Source organism: Mya arenaria, chromosome 6 (genome assembly GCF_026914265.1).
Source record: "Mya arenaria isolate MELC-2E11 chromosome 6, ASM2691426v1".
Taxonomy (NCBI): Eukaryota; Metazoa; Mollusca; class Bivalvia; order Myida; family Myidae; genus Mya; species Mya arenaria.
This window is the reverse complement of record NC_069127.1, coordinates 15,404,130-15,423,120: the sequence shown is the minus strand read 5'-3', so window position 1 is coordinate 15,423,120 and position 18,991 is coordinate 15,404,130. Positions and strand designations below refer to the sequence as shown.

General features: G+C 38.8%; 1 protein-coding gene across 3 annotated transcripts in view; it reads left to right on the top strand.

Annotated features, from left to right (window-relative positions):
- Window positions 1–18,991, top strand: part of LOC128236736 (synaptotagmin-6-like) — a 61,274-nt gene that overhangs the window by 30,630 nt on the left and 11,653 nt on the right. For all 3 annotated transcript variants that reach the window (XM_052951816.1, XM_052951817.1, XM_052951818.1), the window contains 2 exons: window positions 16,772–16,961; window positions 17,125–17,262. In XM_052951816.1, coding sequence (XP_052807776.1) covers window positions 16,772–16,961; window positions 17,125–17,262 — 328 coding nt within the window. The remainder of the gene's footprint in view (window positions 1–16,771; window positions 16,962–17,124; window positions 17,263–18,991) is intronic.

The window sequence follows — 18,991 nt, the reverse complement described above, 5'->3', positions numbered from 1 at the left end:
GTCCAAGGCTGTCAGTGACCTCTTGTTGTGCTGTTTTTACGGTTGCACTGTATGTCCAAAGCTGTCAGTGTATGTCCAGGGCTTTCCGTCGCCTCTGGTTGTGCTGTTATTACGGTAGCAGTGTATGCCCAAGGCTGTCAGTGACCTCTTGTTGTTCTGTTATTACGGTAGCAGTGTATGTCCAGGGCTGTCAGAGTATGTCCAGGTCTGTCAGTGGCCTATGTTTGTGCTGTTATTACGGTTGTAGTGTATGTTCAGGACAGCTAGTGGCCTATGGTTGTGCTGTTATTACGGTTGCAGTGTATGTCCAGGGCTGTCAATGGCCTATGGTTATGCTGTTATTTCGGTAGCAGGGTATGTCCAGGGCTGTCAGTGTATGTCATGGACAGCCGGTGGCCTATAGTTGTGATGCTATTACGGTAGCAGTGTATGTTCAGGGCTGTCCGTCGCCTCTGGCTGAGCTATTATTACGGTAGCAGTGTATGTCCAAGGCTGTAAGTGACCTCTTTTTGTGCTGTTATTACGGTTGCAGTGTATATCTAGGGCTGTCAGTGTATGTCCAGGGCTGTCAGTGGCCTATGTTTGTGCTGTTATTACGGTTGTAGTGTATGTCCAGGACAGCCAGTGGCCTATGGTTGTGCTGTTATTACGGTAGCAGTGTGTGTCCAGGGCTGTCAGTGTATGTCCAGGGTTGTCAGTGGTTATGGTTGTGCTGTTTTTACGGTAGCAGTGTGTGTCCAGGGCTGTCAGTGTATATCCAGGGCTGTCAGTGGTTATGGTCGTGCTGTTATTACGGTAACAGTGTGTGTTCAGGGCTGTCGGTGAATGTCCAGGACTGTCAGTGGCCTCTGGTGCATGAAATAAGACTACATGTACATGTTCTTGTTTGATCAAAATTAATATTAAAGCGCCCTTCATTAGCATGAATAAAATATTAACAATATAGTTATACACGTTGTAAGTTTTTGGAACGTATTGCATCTACAGCGCACTTTAAATATGACTTATAGCTTCCTCAAGACACTTGATAGCCATCAATCAATGTATTAAAGGTTTATATTGTCATGATAATCATCACATTTGGTAAGCATGCTAATTTCCAATTTTTACTATAAGTTAGGCGTACGATGATGATAAGGTGGCAGAACACGACAGTACGATAATGATACCGCGACAGTACCATGATGATAACGCGAATGTACGATGATAATAACGCGACAGTTCCAAGATGATAACGCAACAGTACGCTCGTGAAAACGCGACAGAACGATGATGATAACGAACAAGCAATATCGCAATAATACGCTGGTGAAAACGCGACAATACGATGGTGAAAAATCGATAGTTTAGCGCATAATCATAATCGCACTGTCATATTATCGCGTTTTAGTTATCGAACTGTCGCCATATCATCACCGTACTGTTGCGTTTTCGTTATTGTCCCATCGAGTATCGCGTTTCAGATCAACACATTCACAGGCGATGGCTCTAACGGAAGTCCGTAGATGAACGTATATGCATGCATATACAGCATTATAGACAGTAAATAAACATTATTGCGTACATGTAATATCATTCAGCAAGTTTAACAAACCGAGAATAGGAAATAATCAGTATATTATCATATAATTAACCAAGAGATTCTACAAATAACTTTCTAAACACAACGGGAGTTTAAAACAAAATAAAGACAGGCTATAGCAAACAGCTATTAATAATTTACATTTATGTTCTGCGCAACATTTTAAGTACAGCGATCGTTATTGGACAATTAACCAAACAGCCGTTATCATTTTCTGTAATGTTAGCAAACAAATGTGCACATTTGTCAGAACAAGTCATTGCCATACTGGACTTAAATGTTTCGAGACCACAGTGGTCGTATATCGTATCGCAAAGAAATTTGACCATATTTTTCTTTCTCATATTATCAGTCAACAATTGACAGGATTTTCATATCTGAACATGTTGACGAGAAATATACAGTCCTAATTCATTCCTGATTAATTTACAAACAGAACGCAGTTTCAGTCTTCTTTTTGTAATGTCCCATAGTGGCGAACAGCTATCATAAGATATAACATTTACCACGGCTTAGTGTTCGATAATTCTACCATCGTAGCTCATGCGTTTAACGTTGCGATTCAATAATCTTTTTCAGGCGTATTTTGATGGAAACTTTCCAGTATCATTATAGTTCGATAAATCTTCAACTAAGCCATATTCCTTTAGCAATCGGTAAATATCCGGAATGAACCCCATCTTTGTTTATCATTGTGCATAAATCGTATAAGACTGTTATTGAAAATGGTCTTTGATAAATATTGACAAGGTAGTCTACATAATTGACACAAAAAGTAAAAGCTTTTATTGTCTATAATTGAATGTATGAATATCATATTAAGCGTCATCAACACATATCTGGTAAAGGTGTTCCATTGAAACCCTTGCATGTGTTTCATGCAGAAATGATGCGCAGTTTCCAGTCTCTTGATATCCTGTTTTGAATATATTCCAGAGCTCACAGCCATAAAGAGCTTTTGGTAAAACAGCTTAAGTGTATATTATTCTCTCAAGCCCACGTGTATTTGAATTAAATCGTATACGTCAGACGACGTCGGATACTGGGTTAACAAGAACACTTTATTGTAGTAAATTGTCTCCGATACATAGAGCTTTAAGCACGTCTTGCTCAATCACTAGGGAACATTTAACATAAAACACCAGCTATTGAACGCATTAATATGAAGTATGAGTCTATTACTTTATTATTGAGACCACTCAGACACACAATGCCAATAAGCATTATGTAAAGTACGTATTTGGGGGAAATATAATGCATCTTTGAATTAACGATCGCATCACGCCTGGGGGCCGTTTCAATTAAGAATTTTAGACGTAACAACAATAACATTGAATCTGTAAAAACTTCACAAATCGCAACACATGATTTTTTTTTTCATTTTCTCAACTTTTTTGTTATTTATCAACAGTGGCTGAAGTTCAATTCACTCAAATATGTAGCAAAATAATGGAACTATGAAACTTAGATAATTTCAATTGACGACTTAGTACGACTAAGATCTTGACTAACTATGTTGGATCTACAGGAGGTGCTTCCACAATGAAGACGCCATATGATGACATCATACTTGACACGAAGTTTATACTATAAGTTCGACAGAGAAACATGTTCACAATAAGACAGATGACGGCACTTCAAATGCTCTGTTCATTATGACATTAATATGTAATGGTATGGAAATCGTGGAACAATTGATCATAAAAAGAATGAGTTGGGCTATGTATTTCCTGTCTTCTATGAGATGAAATCCTAGTATTAAGCGTAACCAAGTACAACATAACATATGTAATGAGTTGACTGTGACTGACACATTATGCAGCTTTTGTAATTGCCGCTATTTGCTTTCACCGGAAATGTCTCCATGGTACAAAAGGCAGGTTGTATTGAAAGGCGTGGATGGGGATCGATCAAGCCTTGGACGATTGCCCGAAGCATTGCAGTTTTGTTAATTAACATTTAGTATGTGGTGAATCTTGTAAGTAAATGTAGTTGTTTTCAACCAGGAGAGCAGCGAACAATTTAAATGCTCAATGGTTAGAAGATAAATATATATAGCTAGAATGTTTCCTCGATGGACAATCAACGTGTACCAATGCGAATTTTCTAAAACTTTTACGAATTGTTTGTTCTGAAATCATTTGACTTTAAAAGCCTTGCTACTGTCTGACAACTACGAGTAGAGATAAAGGCAGTGGTTCATACGACTGTCTGACAACTAAGAGTGCATATGAAGGAGGTAGTACGTACAACTGTCTGACAACTACGAGTACAGATAAAGGCGGTGATTCATACAACTGTCTGACAACTACGAGTACAGATAAAGGCGGTTGTCCATACAACTGTCAGACAACTACAAGTACAGATAAATGCGTTGTTTCATACAACTGTCTGACAACTACGAGTACATATAAAGGGAGTTGTTCATACAACTGTCTGACAACTACGAGAACAGATTAAGGCGGTGGTCCATACGACTGTCTGACAACTACGAGTACACAATTATATAGGGGTTGGTACAGACAACTGTCTGACAACAACGAGTACAGATAAAGGCGTTGTTTCAAACAACTGTCTGACAACTACGAGTACAGATAAAGGCGGTTGTCCATACAACTGTCTGACAACCACGAGTACAGATTAAGGCGGTGGTTCATACGACTGTCTGACAACTACGAGTACAGATTAAGGCGGTGGTTCATACGACTGTCCGACAACTACGAGTACACAATTATATAGGGGATGGTACAGACAACTGTCTGACAACAACGAGTACAGATAAAGGCGGCTGTCCATACAACTGTCTGACAACCACGAGTACAGATAAAGGCGGTGGTACATACAACTGTCTGACAACTACGAGTACAGATAGAGGCGGTGGTTCACCTTGGCATTTGACATGTTTACGGAAAGCATACATGTATGCTAAGAATTATCAAAAGCAGTACTGTTGTCTGATGCCCAGATGGCTGCAGACGCCATGTACTTATTTTTAACGAAAGATTGACCCAACCAGACGTATCGTCATAAATTTGAATGTTCGAAACCTCAACTTAAACGAAAGATTGACCCAACCAGACGTATCATAATGAATTTAAATGCTCGAACCCTCATTTTAAACGAAAGATTGACCCAACCAGACGTATCATAATAAATTCAAATGTTCGAAACTAATGGTTGACCCAGAACAGACACACTCTAATGAATTTAACTGCCACACTTCTAGACTTCAATCAGTTTTAAGAGAAACTTCAATAGATACGCATAGCAGCCAGAGGATGATAAACCTGTTTAAATGAAGTTGGTCTGTCAGACTGTCTTTGGAAGGCGAGATCATTTAAATAAGTTTCGGATTTGTTGGTTTTGCATGTTTAACCAAATAATGCATTGCGTGCAGGGGGCGGTGATTTAAGATTAAGTTCGTACCGGTTCTTTAAGTAGTCAAAGGTATCTATATTATACTACAAACGAGCAGTGTGCATGCCGTATTGCAGTAGGCTTTGTTCTTTCCTTTAAAGTTCTTGCTCTTGCAGCTAAAACTACAGAATTAAGTGAGCGGCAGATGTTGTTTTATTGCACTTTCTATGTAAAATCAATACCATACAACTTCCATTTCGTCGTATATATGTATAGGTGCTAGTCGGTAGGATATAATCACCATGATTGGCATTGTTTGATTTGTTCGAATTCACGCAGAATTCTCCGTAACTGTCTTTAATTATTGCAGTAGCACTGACAGTGATGCCTTCAACCATTGCTCAAATGAAATGTATATTTAGTAGTTAATCTATTTTGAAATTCCCAAGATAATAGTTGACGTAGGCTGAGAGTTTGAACACAATACACTGCACCAGTATTCTTTCCTGGTAGATATATAGTGCAATGTAACCATGGCATTAGATTGCTAAACTGGACCATGACGTTGTGTCACGTTGCCATTTGCGTCTCTTGCCAATTTTTCATGTTACCAATATGATAGCAAATGGACATATTTCAAACATGATGTTATTCGGTCGCTTTCTTTACTTTCTGAATGTTAACTAAGCTTATGTTATTTATACTAATGTTGTTACAGCTGAGGCATTTCTAGTATTCTATTCTAAATATTTCTTTATAAGCCCAAAACCTCGAAATGACGATAACCTATCAAGTCAGATCAATAAGATATTGCTACAAGTTGTTTCAGTGTTTTTATTCTCGACATTATATCAACACATACTAAGTATATTCGTTTGATTAAAAGCTGACAATTCGTATTTTAACGTTTCATTCTTTGTTATGTTGATTGCGTTATCGTAATATAAATGATTCTTGAACATGTCAGAGTACTGTTTACAACAATAGTTTAATGCATTCTTTTCCATAAGCCAAATATGTCCTCTTCGTTTAATAATTTAAGCATATTTTATCTAGCGCGACAAATATTGTGCGAAAAATATGAAATATGTGTCTATTACGTTACGCTTGTTACCGGTTTAATATCCGGTTCATGCGCCACAAACTACCAGATGCGCAGTATGCAAAGTAGATAGTTGGGGAAATGGTTTGCATATTAAAATTAACGACGTCTTGGCAACGCTTACTCCATCACAAAGTAAAACAATGTTGAGCTAGAGAGGGTTACCGCAGTGAATGTAGTTTTGTTTCTATACATAATGAATGCTTTTGTATAACGGTTCATCGATGTGTGAACACATTTTTGTCAATGTTCGCTAAGTACAGTCCGAATTGCACAACTCCACCAGTATTTTCACACTGACCAAATGTTATAGGCGTAGATGAGTCGGAACGCTTTAATAGTCAGTGTTTATTTATATATACATTAAAAAAAGAAATTTCACGCCGAATTAAGAATTTATTTCATTTTGTTTTATACTATGTTATTGCATTAAAAATGCAGATTCCAAGGCAACTACAAGTATAATAAAGTCGGGTGTTGAACAGCGGTTGCGACAATGACGTCATTTGTTTCAACAAAGTCACATACATTTAACCGTGATAAAAAGTCACAAGAATCGTTTTCGTACCATCCGAGGTAAACCGAAGAGGTTAACTTCATCTGAAGATTCAAGGATTAACCTTCATGTATGGAAGCGCAAGACGAGTGCAAGTATAAAGCATTAGTTATGCACGCCTAGCATTACTCTATAAGAACTCCTCGGCCATTTTCCATCAAAAACTATCTCGAATGGTTGTTGGTACATCAGTAGAAGTAGTGCGTATTTTTTTTAATTATAGTATTGATAATTATAGTTTTAACGTGTACATTGTATATCTTAGATTAAATTGATTGCCAGTGACGTGGCTCATTGCGTAATTAAGGAAGATTTCCAATATTAAAGCTTTGAGTTTAACAAAACTGCTAAATTGAAATTACTATCTTCTGCAGTGTAGTTAAATGGAAATATTTCAGAGATTGGAAATATGGCCGAGAAATTCCAAATGATATAAGTCGACATTTATCATACAAATATGTCATACGATACTTTCGGGTGGTAATGAAAAGGTCATAATACGGTTTTCTTACAAAATACGACAATGATTCTACATAATTATAGAATAATACATGGTTGATCATGGCTTTGGTTGTTAATTGCCAAATTCGGAAGAATGCCCTACGTCAAATATTTCTTGTTTACATCAGATGATTTTGACGTTTATTTCAATATTCGAGCACAGCTATGTTCGATCAAGCATAGAAGCAGTTTTATGAGAATCGGTGCTTGAATGATCCTAGTCATTTCGCTGGAAATATCAACATTACAGCAGAATAAGTAAAACAAATACCTTTTCAAGAAAACAATATCTTGTCACTGCCTTCACCGGATGAAAATTTCCGGTAAACGTAAAAAACGGTTCCCGGTAACATTCGTTACTGAACCACGGAGCGTGTCATAAATGGTTAAACTAATCTCACTTTCCTCTATCCGGCATCTCCGTATAAATCCCTTAAATATATTTGGTTTTGCCTTTTCTTGGGCCATTTCTACGTTCGTGAAAATCAATCACGTAAGGGATGCTCGTGGCAATTATTCCATAATCGCCCTGACGTGCCGTGATAATCTTACGGGTGGAAACGATAACCATTTTCGCGGGAGAGAATTTCTATAGTAAAATGTTACTCTATATAGTAGCAGATCTATCAAATATGTAAAATTGGCTTTAAAAAGTGGACGTTTGTTTTGCAGCCATGATAGGGCATGGACAGATCTTTACAAACTAAAAAGGAGAAGAAAATGTATTTCGCTGTAGCTTGACCAGTGTATGTGTATGGAGTATAGTAAGAACGTCCCCCAAATATTAAATACAATGGTGAAGCTTCATTTGGTTTCTTACTGATATTTACTAACTAAAGTGTTTACTATTCACAGTCATTACCTCTCTGTTTTACAAAAAAAAATAAGCCAGTTCGTTATATTCGTGTAAATAAATGACGTATGGGATGCTCGAGGCAATTATTCCATAATCGCCCTGACGTGCCGTGATAATCTCAGGGGTAGTAACGATAATCATTTTGCGGGAGAGAATTTCTATAATTAAATATTACTCTTTATAGTAGTATTAGATATGTAAAGATTAACTTGTGTTTAAGTCACACTTGGTGAAGGGACGGGGTATATCTATAATGCAGCCAGTATAGGGTGCGGATAGCCCTTTATAAACCCAAAGAGAAGGCAATGTATTCCACTGTAACCCGGCTGACCGGTGTTTGTGTACAGAGTCGAGAACTGACGTCGGCCAAATATTAAATACTGTAATAGTTTCATTTGATTTCTTACTGATATTTACTAATTTAAGTGCGTACTCTAAATAGCCATTAGCTCTTCGTCTTAAACCAATTTAAGCCAGTTATTTAGCTACTCTATCACCAGAAAATGTTTAAAATGTTTGTATATAATATCATAATTAAAGCAATTCCATGTTCGAGTGCTAAGGGAATTTAATTTAGTTTCAACTAGCAATAACCACAGGAAAGGAAATAACACATCCATATTATGTTGACATAGGATGAACTCAATTATCTTGGTTTCTCATCAATACATCGTTGAAATGATATCTGCAGATGATTGTAATCATTATGCAGCCTTGTCATCGCCTCTGCTTTCAATGCCGGGAAATGTGCGATCTTCGCCAACACGTCGCGCGTTAACATAAACAAGATTTAAGGCACTTTCCATGTAAGTCTCTCGAGTCGTGTATTGAGAGGCGGTAGCGATTGAAATAGGTTCATGTTATATATCTCCCTTATATAATCAAAGTGATATATATCAGGGAAGTACACGCAAAAATAAGAAATTAAGTTTACGCCCCCGCCGTAGTGGTTTGGGTCGCCTGTCTGCGCATTTTGTAAACAACAAATACATGATTCAATCAATAACTTACTAGAGATGGTATTGATTTTAGCAATGAGAAGCAAATATAAAGGTTCTGAAGCTACACACCTCTCTTTTAAAACACGTTTTTACTAGCTTGGACTTCTAATTATAATTATCTAATTCCAATGGTTTCTGTGTAATACTTTAACAATGACCTTCATATGCAAATATAGGAACTAGCTGAGAAAACCTAAATCAAGATACTTAGAAGAGGATTCACCTTGTTCTTCAGCAGCATGCATTCTAAGACTGATAAAATAGGTAGCACAGTTAACTCATGTTGTGTCAGCAAGTCGTGAACAAGTCTCATGCTTTCAATCTGTAGCTATTCAATTGTCGCATTCTGACACTCGAAACAGTATTCAATATGTTTTCCATGTTTGCCTTTTGTTATTCTGTGTAGGAAGGGAAAGCTAAATTACCCTTAAAATTTTTGACTAAGGAATGCTTTCTATTAAACTAACAAACCTAATTGAGGTCATGGTAACGACGGAGGGACGGAGGTAAACCGTTGTTCTCTATTGATCTAACTAATTTAATCAAGGTCGTGGTAACGACAGTGGGGAGCGTTGCTCTCTATTGATCTTACTAACCTCATTAAGGCCGTGGTAAAGACAGTGGTAAACCGTTGGTCTCTATTGATCTAGCTAACCTAATTAAGATCGTGGTAACGACAGTGGGGAACGTTGTTCTCTATTGATCTAACTAATTTATTTGAGGTCGTGGAAGACAGTGGGGAGCGTTGTTCTCTATTGATCTAACTAACCTCATTAAGGCCGTGGTAAAGAGAGTGGTAAACCGTTGGTCTCTATTGATCTAGCTAACCTAATTAAGATCGTGGGAACGACAGTGGGGAGCGTTGTTCTCTATTGATCTAACTAATCTATTTGAGGTCGTGGAAGACAGTGGGGAACGTTGTTCTCTATTGATCTAACTAACCTAATTAAGGTCGTGGTAACGACAGTGGGGAGCGTTGTTCTCTATTGTTCTAGCTAACCGAATTAAGATCGTGATAACGACAGTGGGGAACGTTGTTCTCTATTGATCTAACTAATCTATTTGAGGTCGTGGAAGACAGTGGGGAGCGTTGTTCTCTCTTGATCTAACTAACCTAATTAAGGTCGTGGTAACGACAATGGGGAGCGTTGTTCTCTATTGTTCTAGCTAACCGAATTAAGATCGTGGTAACGACAGTGGGGAGCGTTGTTCTCTATTGATCTAACTAATCTATTTGAGGTCGTGGAAGACAGTGGGGAGCGTTGTTCTCTATTGATCTAACTAACCTATTTAAGGCCGTGGTAAAGACAGTGGGGAGTGGTAAACTGTTGTTCTCTATCGATTTAACGTACCTAATTAAGGTCGTGGTAAAGACAGTGGTGAACTGTTGTTCTCTATCGATTTAATGTACTTAATTAAGGTCATGGTAAAGACAGTGGTAAACTGTGGTTCTCTATTGATCTAACTAACCTATTTAAGGCCGTGGTAAAGACAGTGGTAAACCGTTGTTCTCTATCGATTTAACGTACCTAATTAAGGTCATGGTAAAGACAGTGGTAAACCGTTATTCTCTTTTGATCCAATTTACCTTATTAAGGTCGTGGTAGACAGAGGCGTGGCTCTCCATTGATATAACTTACCTTATTAAGGTCGTGGCAACGACAATGGTGAGCGTTGTTCTCTATTGATCTAACTAACCTTATGGAGGTCGTGGTAGACAGTGGCGTTGTTCTCTATTGATCTTAATAACCCAATATAGGTCGTGGGAATAAAAGTGGTAAACCGTTGTTCTGTATTGATCTAACAAACTAATTAAGGTCGTGGTAAAGACAGTGGTAAACCGTTGTTCTCTATCGATTTAATGTACCTAATTAAGGTCATAGTAAAGACAGTGGTTAACTGTGGTTCTCTATTGATCTAACTAATCTATTTAAGGCCGTGGTAAAGACAGTGGTAAACCGTTGTTCTCTATCGATTTAACGTACCTAATTAAGGTCATGGTAAAGACAGTGGTAAACCGTTATTCTCTTTTGATCCAACTTACCTTATCAAGGTCGTGGTAGACAGAGGCGTGGCTCTCCATTGATATAACTTACCTTATTGAGGTCGTGGCAACGACAATGGTGAGCGTTGTTCTCTATTGATCTAACTAACCTTATGGAGGTCGTGGTAGACAGTGGCGCTGTTCTCTATTGATCTTAATAACCCAATATAGGTCGTGGGAATAAAAGTGGTAAACCGTTGTTCTGTATTGATCTAACAAACTAATTAAGGTCATGGTAAAGACAGTGGTAAACCGTTGTTCTCTATTGATCTTACTAATCTAATTAAGATCGTGGTAACGACAGTGGGGAGCGTTGTTCTCTATTGATCTAACTAAACTAATTAAGGTCGTGGTAAAGACCGTGGTAAACCGTTGTCATCTATTGATCTAGATAACCTAATTTAGATCGTGGTAACGGTATCTAACTAACCTAATTAAGGTCGTGGTAAAAACAGTGGTAAACCGTTGTTCTCTATTGATCTCACTAACCTTATTAAGGTCGTGGTAAGGAAAGTGGAAAACCGCTGTTCTCTTTTGATCTAACTAACCTATTTAAGGTCGTGGTAACGACAGTGGTGAGCTTTGTTCTCTGTTGATCCAAGTAACCCAATATAGGTTGTGGGAACGACAGTGGTAAACCGCTGTTCTCTATTGATCTAACTAACATTATGAAGGTCGTGATACCTGGCGTTGTTCTTTATTGAACTTACTTACCTAATTAAGGTCGTGGTAAGGACAGTGGTAAACCTTTTTGTTAATGCCTTAGCTCTTGAATACCTTCAAAAACACACTTTTGTATCGACAATTTAGTATATCCCCCAGTACAAAACTTTTGCTAACCCAGAATAATTTAGTTGTCAACATTGGTGCTCGGCAAATGGAAGATTACGGTAGTGGCTCACACGGTCATGGTTTCCGAGTGTCGCCGCTCAATGGCCGCCTTGAGAAGATGTGACCCTTATACTCCATTTGATCATTCTCCAAGTCTGAACGAGAGCATCTAAATGTGACCAGCAATGATGTCAAGGCAATTATCGAAGCATAATTACAGAACAGTGTTTACAAGCTTGCACTTAAAGACATCGTAATGGATAACAACATGTGCACGAAAAGGCAATTTAGGAGAGGAATTGACATGCTCTACTAGATATCGCCCTTCGAACACCAACCCCGCCGCTAATATCGGGCTGCTATCTGACGTCTAATTAAACATTCTTCATATGGAAGTATTGGTCCTGGTTTTCCTCAACGCAAAAGTGAAATATACGTATCATTGTCTGTGGATTTACTGCTGCCCAGACCTCTGAAGTTGGATAATACAGCGACGGTGAATTTCTAGAAGGGAGATGCTAGATTTTTTCACATTATATCGGGAGTGCTTACATGAAGGTCTTTATTCACAACGTGGACTGTTGTTCAAATTGGATTTTTCTGTTGCCTTAGACGGTAAATCTAATCAATGGTTTACAAGTGCGTCACGTGACGGCGCCAATTTGTGTTTGTGACACTGATGCTGGTTGTGCATGTTTACACCACTGAGAGGAATCACAATGATATTAGATTGGAATTATAATCTAACTGAAGATTGACACCATCAGAAACATTCTAATGAATTTAAATTCCAAAATTGAAGCTTTGTTATCAGTTTTACATCTGAGAGAAACTTCAAGTAATGAGAATTAAAGCCTGAGAATCCAAAACCTGTTTATTATAAATAAAACAATCATAATTACAAGTGTCCCTCGTAGCGGAAACCGTGAAGTAGCACGAGGTCACTCACGGCCCCGGTCGATCCTCCAGCCATCTGGCCATGGAGTTAGCAACCACAGTTGGCAAACTGAAGCGGAAGTGCCTACGACGCGCGCAGACTGAAGTCCAGAGCGAAAGTACCGACTTCTGGTCCCCTGTCAGTATGTCTTGTGAATGGACGTTATACACATATTTTTGTTGTTGTTGTTGTTGTTGTTGTTGTTGGAGATTTAATTGAAGTTAAACGTTGTGGAATTTTAGAGTAGGATCCTCACTGCTGCATGTTTACTACATACATATACGTGCCGCGTGTCTTGCCTTGTTGCCTTTCTAATGTATAATATCTCTGCAGATTTTCTTGAAAACGCAGATTTCACCCAGAAGCGACAGATGTTGTTTTATTTCACTTTACAACATAAACATATTGATGTTGATGTTTTCCATTTCTTTGCATGTATATTTAGTCTGCTTTGAGATATTCAAATTTTTTTATCAGGAGTGATATTGCATGGTTGTAATACAGATACACGTGTTCTACAGTTTTCTCGTGGTGCCAGCAGTAGGTACACCAGAGATGGTTAGATGTAATAGTGTTCAATTTTTGCCCGCGTATAGCCAATGGCGTAGCTAGCTCTATGTAGGCACTAAAGGCCAGGGCCTGAACAAAATTTTTAAAAAATGTTAATTTTAGAAAACCCCTCTCAAATTGCATCAGCTTTTAAATTAAGCCGTACGCCTGTCAAAATGACCTGTCAATCACTGGAAGATATTGTGACGTCATTTAAATCAGCTTGACACTGAGAATGTGCCTTTGCATTTGCAGTAGGCGCTGTTATAGCAATTTACCTAATCATGAAGATTCTTCTTCATTAATAAGTAACGACTCTTCACAAATAAGAAACTGAACATTAAAAATGTCTAGCGCCCCTGATTGGCTGAAACCATAGGGCATAAACTAACACGTAGTGCCAAACACACCTTCTCACGTCCCCATTAAAACAAATTTGCGAGGGAGAATGTCCATTTTAGGGTTCTCGACTATAGTTCTTTCCTTGGTCACAAAGCAATGAAATGATATTATATATACACAATTTGTGTTGTGAAATACCTTTAACGTCTAACTTATACACAAACTAACAAATATATAACAAATAAATATCACACACTTTGTCCAGTTAACACATTTCAGTCTTCGAGGCCCTTGTTGTATACATTGCATCTTGTTTCCTTGCGGAACTCAAGGGCCTTGTGATATACGCGACACCGTGTTTCCTTGTGGAAGTCGAGGTTCTTGTTAAACTCGTGACATCTTGCCTCCTTGTGGAAGTCGAGGTTCTTGTTGTACACGTGACATCTTGCCTCCTTGTGGAAGTCGAGGTTCTTGTTAAACTCGTGACATCTTGCCTCCTTGTGGAAGTCGAGGTTCTTGTTAAATTCGTGACATCTTGCCTCCTTGTGGAAGTCGAGGTTCTTGTTAAATTCGTGACATCTTGCCTCCTTGTGGAAGTCGAGGTTCTTGTTAAATTCGTGACATCTTGCCTCCTTGTGGAAGTCGAGGTTCTTGTTAAATTCGTGACATCTTGCCTCCTCCCGGTTAGCTCAGTCGGTAGAGCGTTGGACTGTTAATCGGACAACCCGGGTTCGATTCCCGGGCGGACCAGGTCACTTCTGTTGTGATTGGTTATGAAATCCTTTCTACGACCATTCGCACTGTACCGCTGCCCCTGGCATGTACAGAAGTTGTCAGTTCCTTGCAGAAGTGAAGGCACCTAGTACTGGTTCACCGCCCAGGATAGGTGTGCGGTGGTTGAACTGTCACTCTGGGACCCTTCAATGTGCTCACGCCGGGACCCGGAGTATAAACTACTAACACCACCACTCCTTGTAGAAGTCGAGGTTCTTGTTAAACTCGTGACATCTTGCCTCCTTGTGGAAGTCGAGGTTCTTATTAAACTCGTGACGTCTTGCCTCCTTGTGGATCTCGAGGGCCGTGTTATATACGCGACACTTTGCCTCGTTGCCGAGCTCGAGGGCCGGATTATATACGCAACACTTTACCATGTTGTGGAAGTCGAGGGTCTTGTTATATACGCGACACGTTGCCTCGTTATAGAACTCGAAGATTTTGATTTGCTCGTAGCATCTTGCCTCCTTGTGGAACTCATGGGCCTTTTTATACTCGTAGCATCTTGCCTCTTTGCGGAAATCGACGGCCTTATTATGTCACACATTAAGCATTAGGGTGAGTGTGGTCTAGTGGTATACGTATCCGCGTCTATCCATGAGGTGGTTGGTCCGATCCCCAACAGGAGTACTTAATCATGGCATCTCAAGAAAGGACAGTAATGGTTTCTTACCCAGGAGACAATGTCGAGGGAGATTCATATAAGAAGTGAGCCGTCTTCACAATCGGGCAAAATAAAGTTGATATAAATTAAACGATTAGCATCGACCGATCTCCATCTGCCGTATCACAGTGTAAACAGATAAAGTTATGTCCAACATGTGCGACAAATTGTTACTCAGACGCATCCAAATCTTAATTATTTTCATTTTAGAAAAGACTCCGGCGGTAGTCGAAGGTCAAATTTTGTTTACGGGCACACACGAGCAGTCAGATGTTATGTGGCGGCGTCGAACGGGTCTAACTAGACGATATTCATCACTCTTTTATATGAATACTCAGCCTCTCATCCCGTTGATGGTTCTTGTACCGAATCATAAATCATATCGACATACAAAATATTTCTGATTTCTGTAAATATTTCTCGGTATTGATTGAAGGCATTTGATTTATAGTGCGTTTGCCATTTCCTGTCTATATAAAGTTATTCATTTAAACATGCGCCTTCAGACTAGTGTCTCCGTTCGCTGCAACTTTAAATTGCTGCCAGTTAATGTGATAAACAAAAATAGGGTACATTCATTATATATATTTGAGGTAACTGGTTTACAAATAAGCTTAACTTGGCAACTGTTTGTTTATGTGTAAAATGTGTTGGTATTGTAACGGCCCGCTGTAGGCGGCGGATTAGTGTAACGGTCCGCTGTAGGCGGCAGATGTGCGTTCATAGAATAACATTCCGTTATAGACGGAAGTACGTTCATAGTACGTATGTTAACTTGGTTGGTAATATGCAAATTAGCAAAGCCTGGGTTCTGTATGGATTGAGAATTAACTGTATATAAAGACCAGCGGACCCCTTCAGGGTCGAGCATGCTTTTCTCTGAAGGGATCTGTTGGGCTTGGTTGGTGTCGCACGTTACAGTATAATACATCTAACGCTTCCATATGGCACCAAGCTAATATGGTGTCACCATGCAGGCATCCAGCATGTACATGCTTTTATATGAGAAACCTTAAAAAGAGACTCGCTCATGGTTTGTCAAATGCACTTTTTACGAAAAAGAATATTACGCAATTATGTTTGGCAAATTATTAGAATTTTCAAATCTAAAATACTGACAGCTGAGACAAATGTTGACATTCGTTCATTTTCTTTCTTTGAAGACACCACTTTTGAATACCGCTAGTAAAGCATTTTAGCAAATTATTTTATGGATATTACCACGTGATGCTTCCAATGTATTCGATCAAGATTAAATTATATATTAGCTCTTGTATCAGTCATTTTGGCCGAGTGGTGATGGCGTCATTTTTCTATTTTTTGTTCATGGCTGTACCGGCGTTGGTTCCCTCCCCAATACAACCAGAATACAAATATATATACTTTAATTGTTTATGTTTATGCAATTTCGGAATCAAAGAGCGAAAAGTAAGATTTTCAGATGCATTGCCGGGGAGAAAATAGTCCAAAAACATTAGCGAGTCCCTTTGAGGCCTAGCGTAGCATGTCTTGATGTTCGTTTCCCATCTACTATGTTCCGGTCACTTGGTATGCAGCCGAGCTGAAGTTTTGCTTACATTTTTAGTATATGACAGGATATTGTCAAAGCTAATACAATAAAAAAAACACGCTAAATTTGTAAATTTTCAACAAATGTACCTTTGTTTCACTTCAGGATGTGCAGATCACGAAGGAGCATCAGCGCGTTCAGCCGCGGTCGACGTCTATCTCGTCCCGTGGTTCCATCTCCACGGTGTCACGTGCCAGCATCCGGAGCGACCCGCTCACAGGGACTGAAGACACGAGCAGCATCAGCGCTCGTAGCGACACCAGCGTGGACAGCTATGTGTTCGATCCGTCCTTTGGTAAGCATGTTCTATTTGGCCAATCTAAATATGTTTGGTAATCATATTACACGATGTAAGACTACATAGCTAAACGTTTGGAACCACATCATTAACATTTATGTTCGCGTAGTTTATATATATAATTATATTATATATGTATAAAATGGTTTCTTTCTGCTAGGTGCTATCCGCCCGGACCTGTACCCCCGGAAGGACGCGGTGCTACAGCAGTCCTCCTTGGACCGATGTTACGGCCGTCTTCACATCCGCCTGAAGTACGACTTCCGGACCTCAGACCTCGTCGCCCACCTAATTGAAGGTACGCGTCCCCTAGTTTACGTTAGATGCATACACATTACCATTGGATGGGTTGGTAAACAATCGGTTTCAGCGTATTGTTTTGGGAGCAGGGTGAATATAAACAGATAGGATTCTTCATAACATTTGATCAATAGAAGAAATGTTTAAAACAGAATATGTTTGCTTTTTGAGAGATTACAGAGTTTAAGTCAAGGACTCGGTCCAAAACACTGTGAGGGATGAGGTATTGTGATGATAATTATATTGAAAAAGAAAATGAGTGTTCGTTGCGTTCAGTGTGAGTCAAGCTCATGGACCATGCGGAACACCTCGGCCTTTTTCAATCGAAAACAACCTCGGATGTATGCCGGTACTTCAGTAGAATTATTCGTACTTTTTATGTAACAGTGTTAATTAATTGTACAGTTTTTAATGTGTGTTTTGTTGAATTGATTGTCAGTGAAGGGTTTAATTGCATAAATAATTAAGATTCCCAAGAGTTTAGTCACTAAGTTTACCTGCTAAATTTAAATTACTACGCGATCTACTTGCAGTGTAGTTAAATGTATATATTTCTGACACTGTAAAGCGTCCATATACATCCGAGGTTGTTGTTATGAAAAATGGCCATGGGTCATCGACATCGTATCAAAATTATCACTGGAAATTAATTTAGGGTACGTTAAAATATTTTTTCAGCGATTTGTATAAAACTTGGTTATGTTATCTTGGTTAAGTTTTTTTTTATTATATTTAAGTGATTTGGTTGGTAATTACTTTAGTCTTGGATAGATAATTAATTAATTATCAATGAATAACAATTTCGGATAACTTTGACCAAACCGAAAAGATAATCAGTTTTATACAATTGACTGCAGGTGAAGGCAATACCCAGGAAGGGTTGCAATTCCAATTAGATATTTAATTATAGCCTTCATATCAGTCGTTTCAACTTTGAGATGAGGGCACATTCACAAAGCAATGTTTGTTGTGACTGCTAGAAGTCACACATGATAATCAGAAGCATGACGTTTAAACGACAAAATGTATTGATTGGGTTCAATATCCGTTGTGGAAAATTAAGTTTTTGATAGTGTTTATTACAGTGTCAGCGATATCGGAATTGTACACGGAATTCATTCTTATAGTTTACTGCAATAAATGACGACTAGTTGCACATGCATTTAATAGTAAACTGTTACGTTATGTAAATAAAAACAATAAATTATCAGTCATCTTTCGAGCTTGCCTCTTCTAGTAAGATTTTTTTCCATTGCCTTGAAAAAGCTTAATCAACTGTCGGCATGGGAATATCGGTGAAATATATTGGCTGCTCTTGATGGGCTCCTGTCGCCTTTCACCCGGTAGGCCATCAGATACACGGCCGCCTTAATCCCCGCGGACAGCAACAAGTGAATATTGTCGTCGTCAACCCGAGCCACGTAATCCCATGATTTTCTGCTCCATACATGAAGAGAAAATGATGTTACTACCAGGACAGGGAAAGCTCGGAAATGTTTGTTGTCCAGAAACGGAAACAGCGGCGTATCAACCACAGCGCTGTTAGAACTGCGGTGGCCAACAACCTTATTTACATAACCAATCTGCTCTAATAGCTACGGAAGTGCGTGATGCATGATTTGCTACTAAGGTATCGCTATAATGAATATTCATAAACTGTTGTTCGTTTAAAAAAGTGCGAAAAAGCCGCATAATCGACGAGTAACAAAATACAACATGAAAAGTAG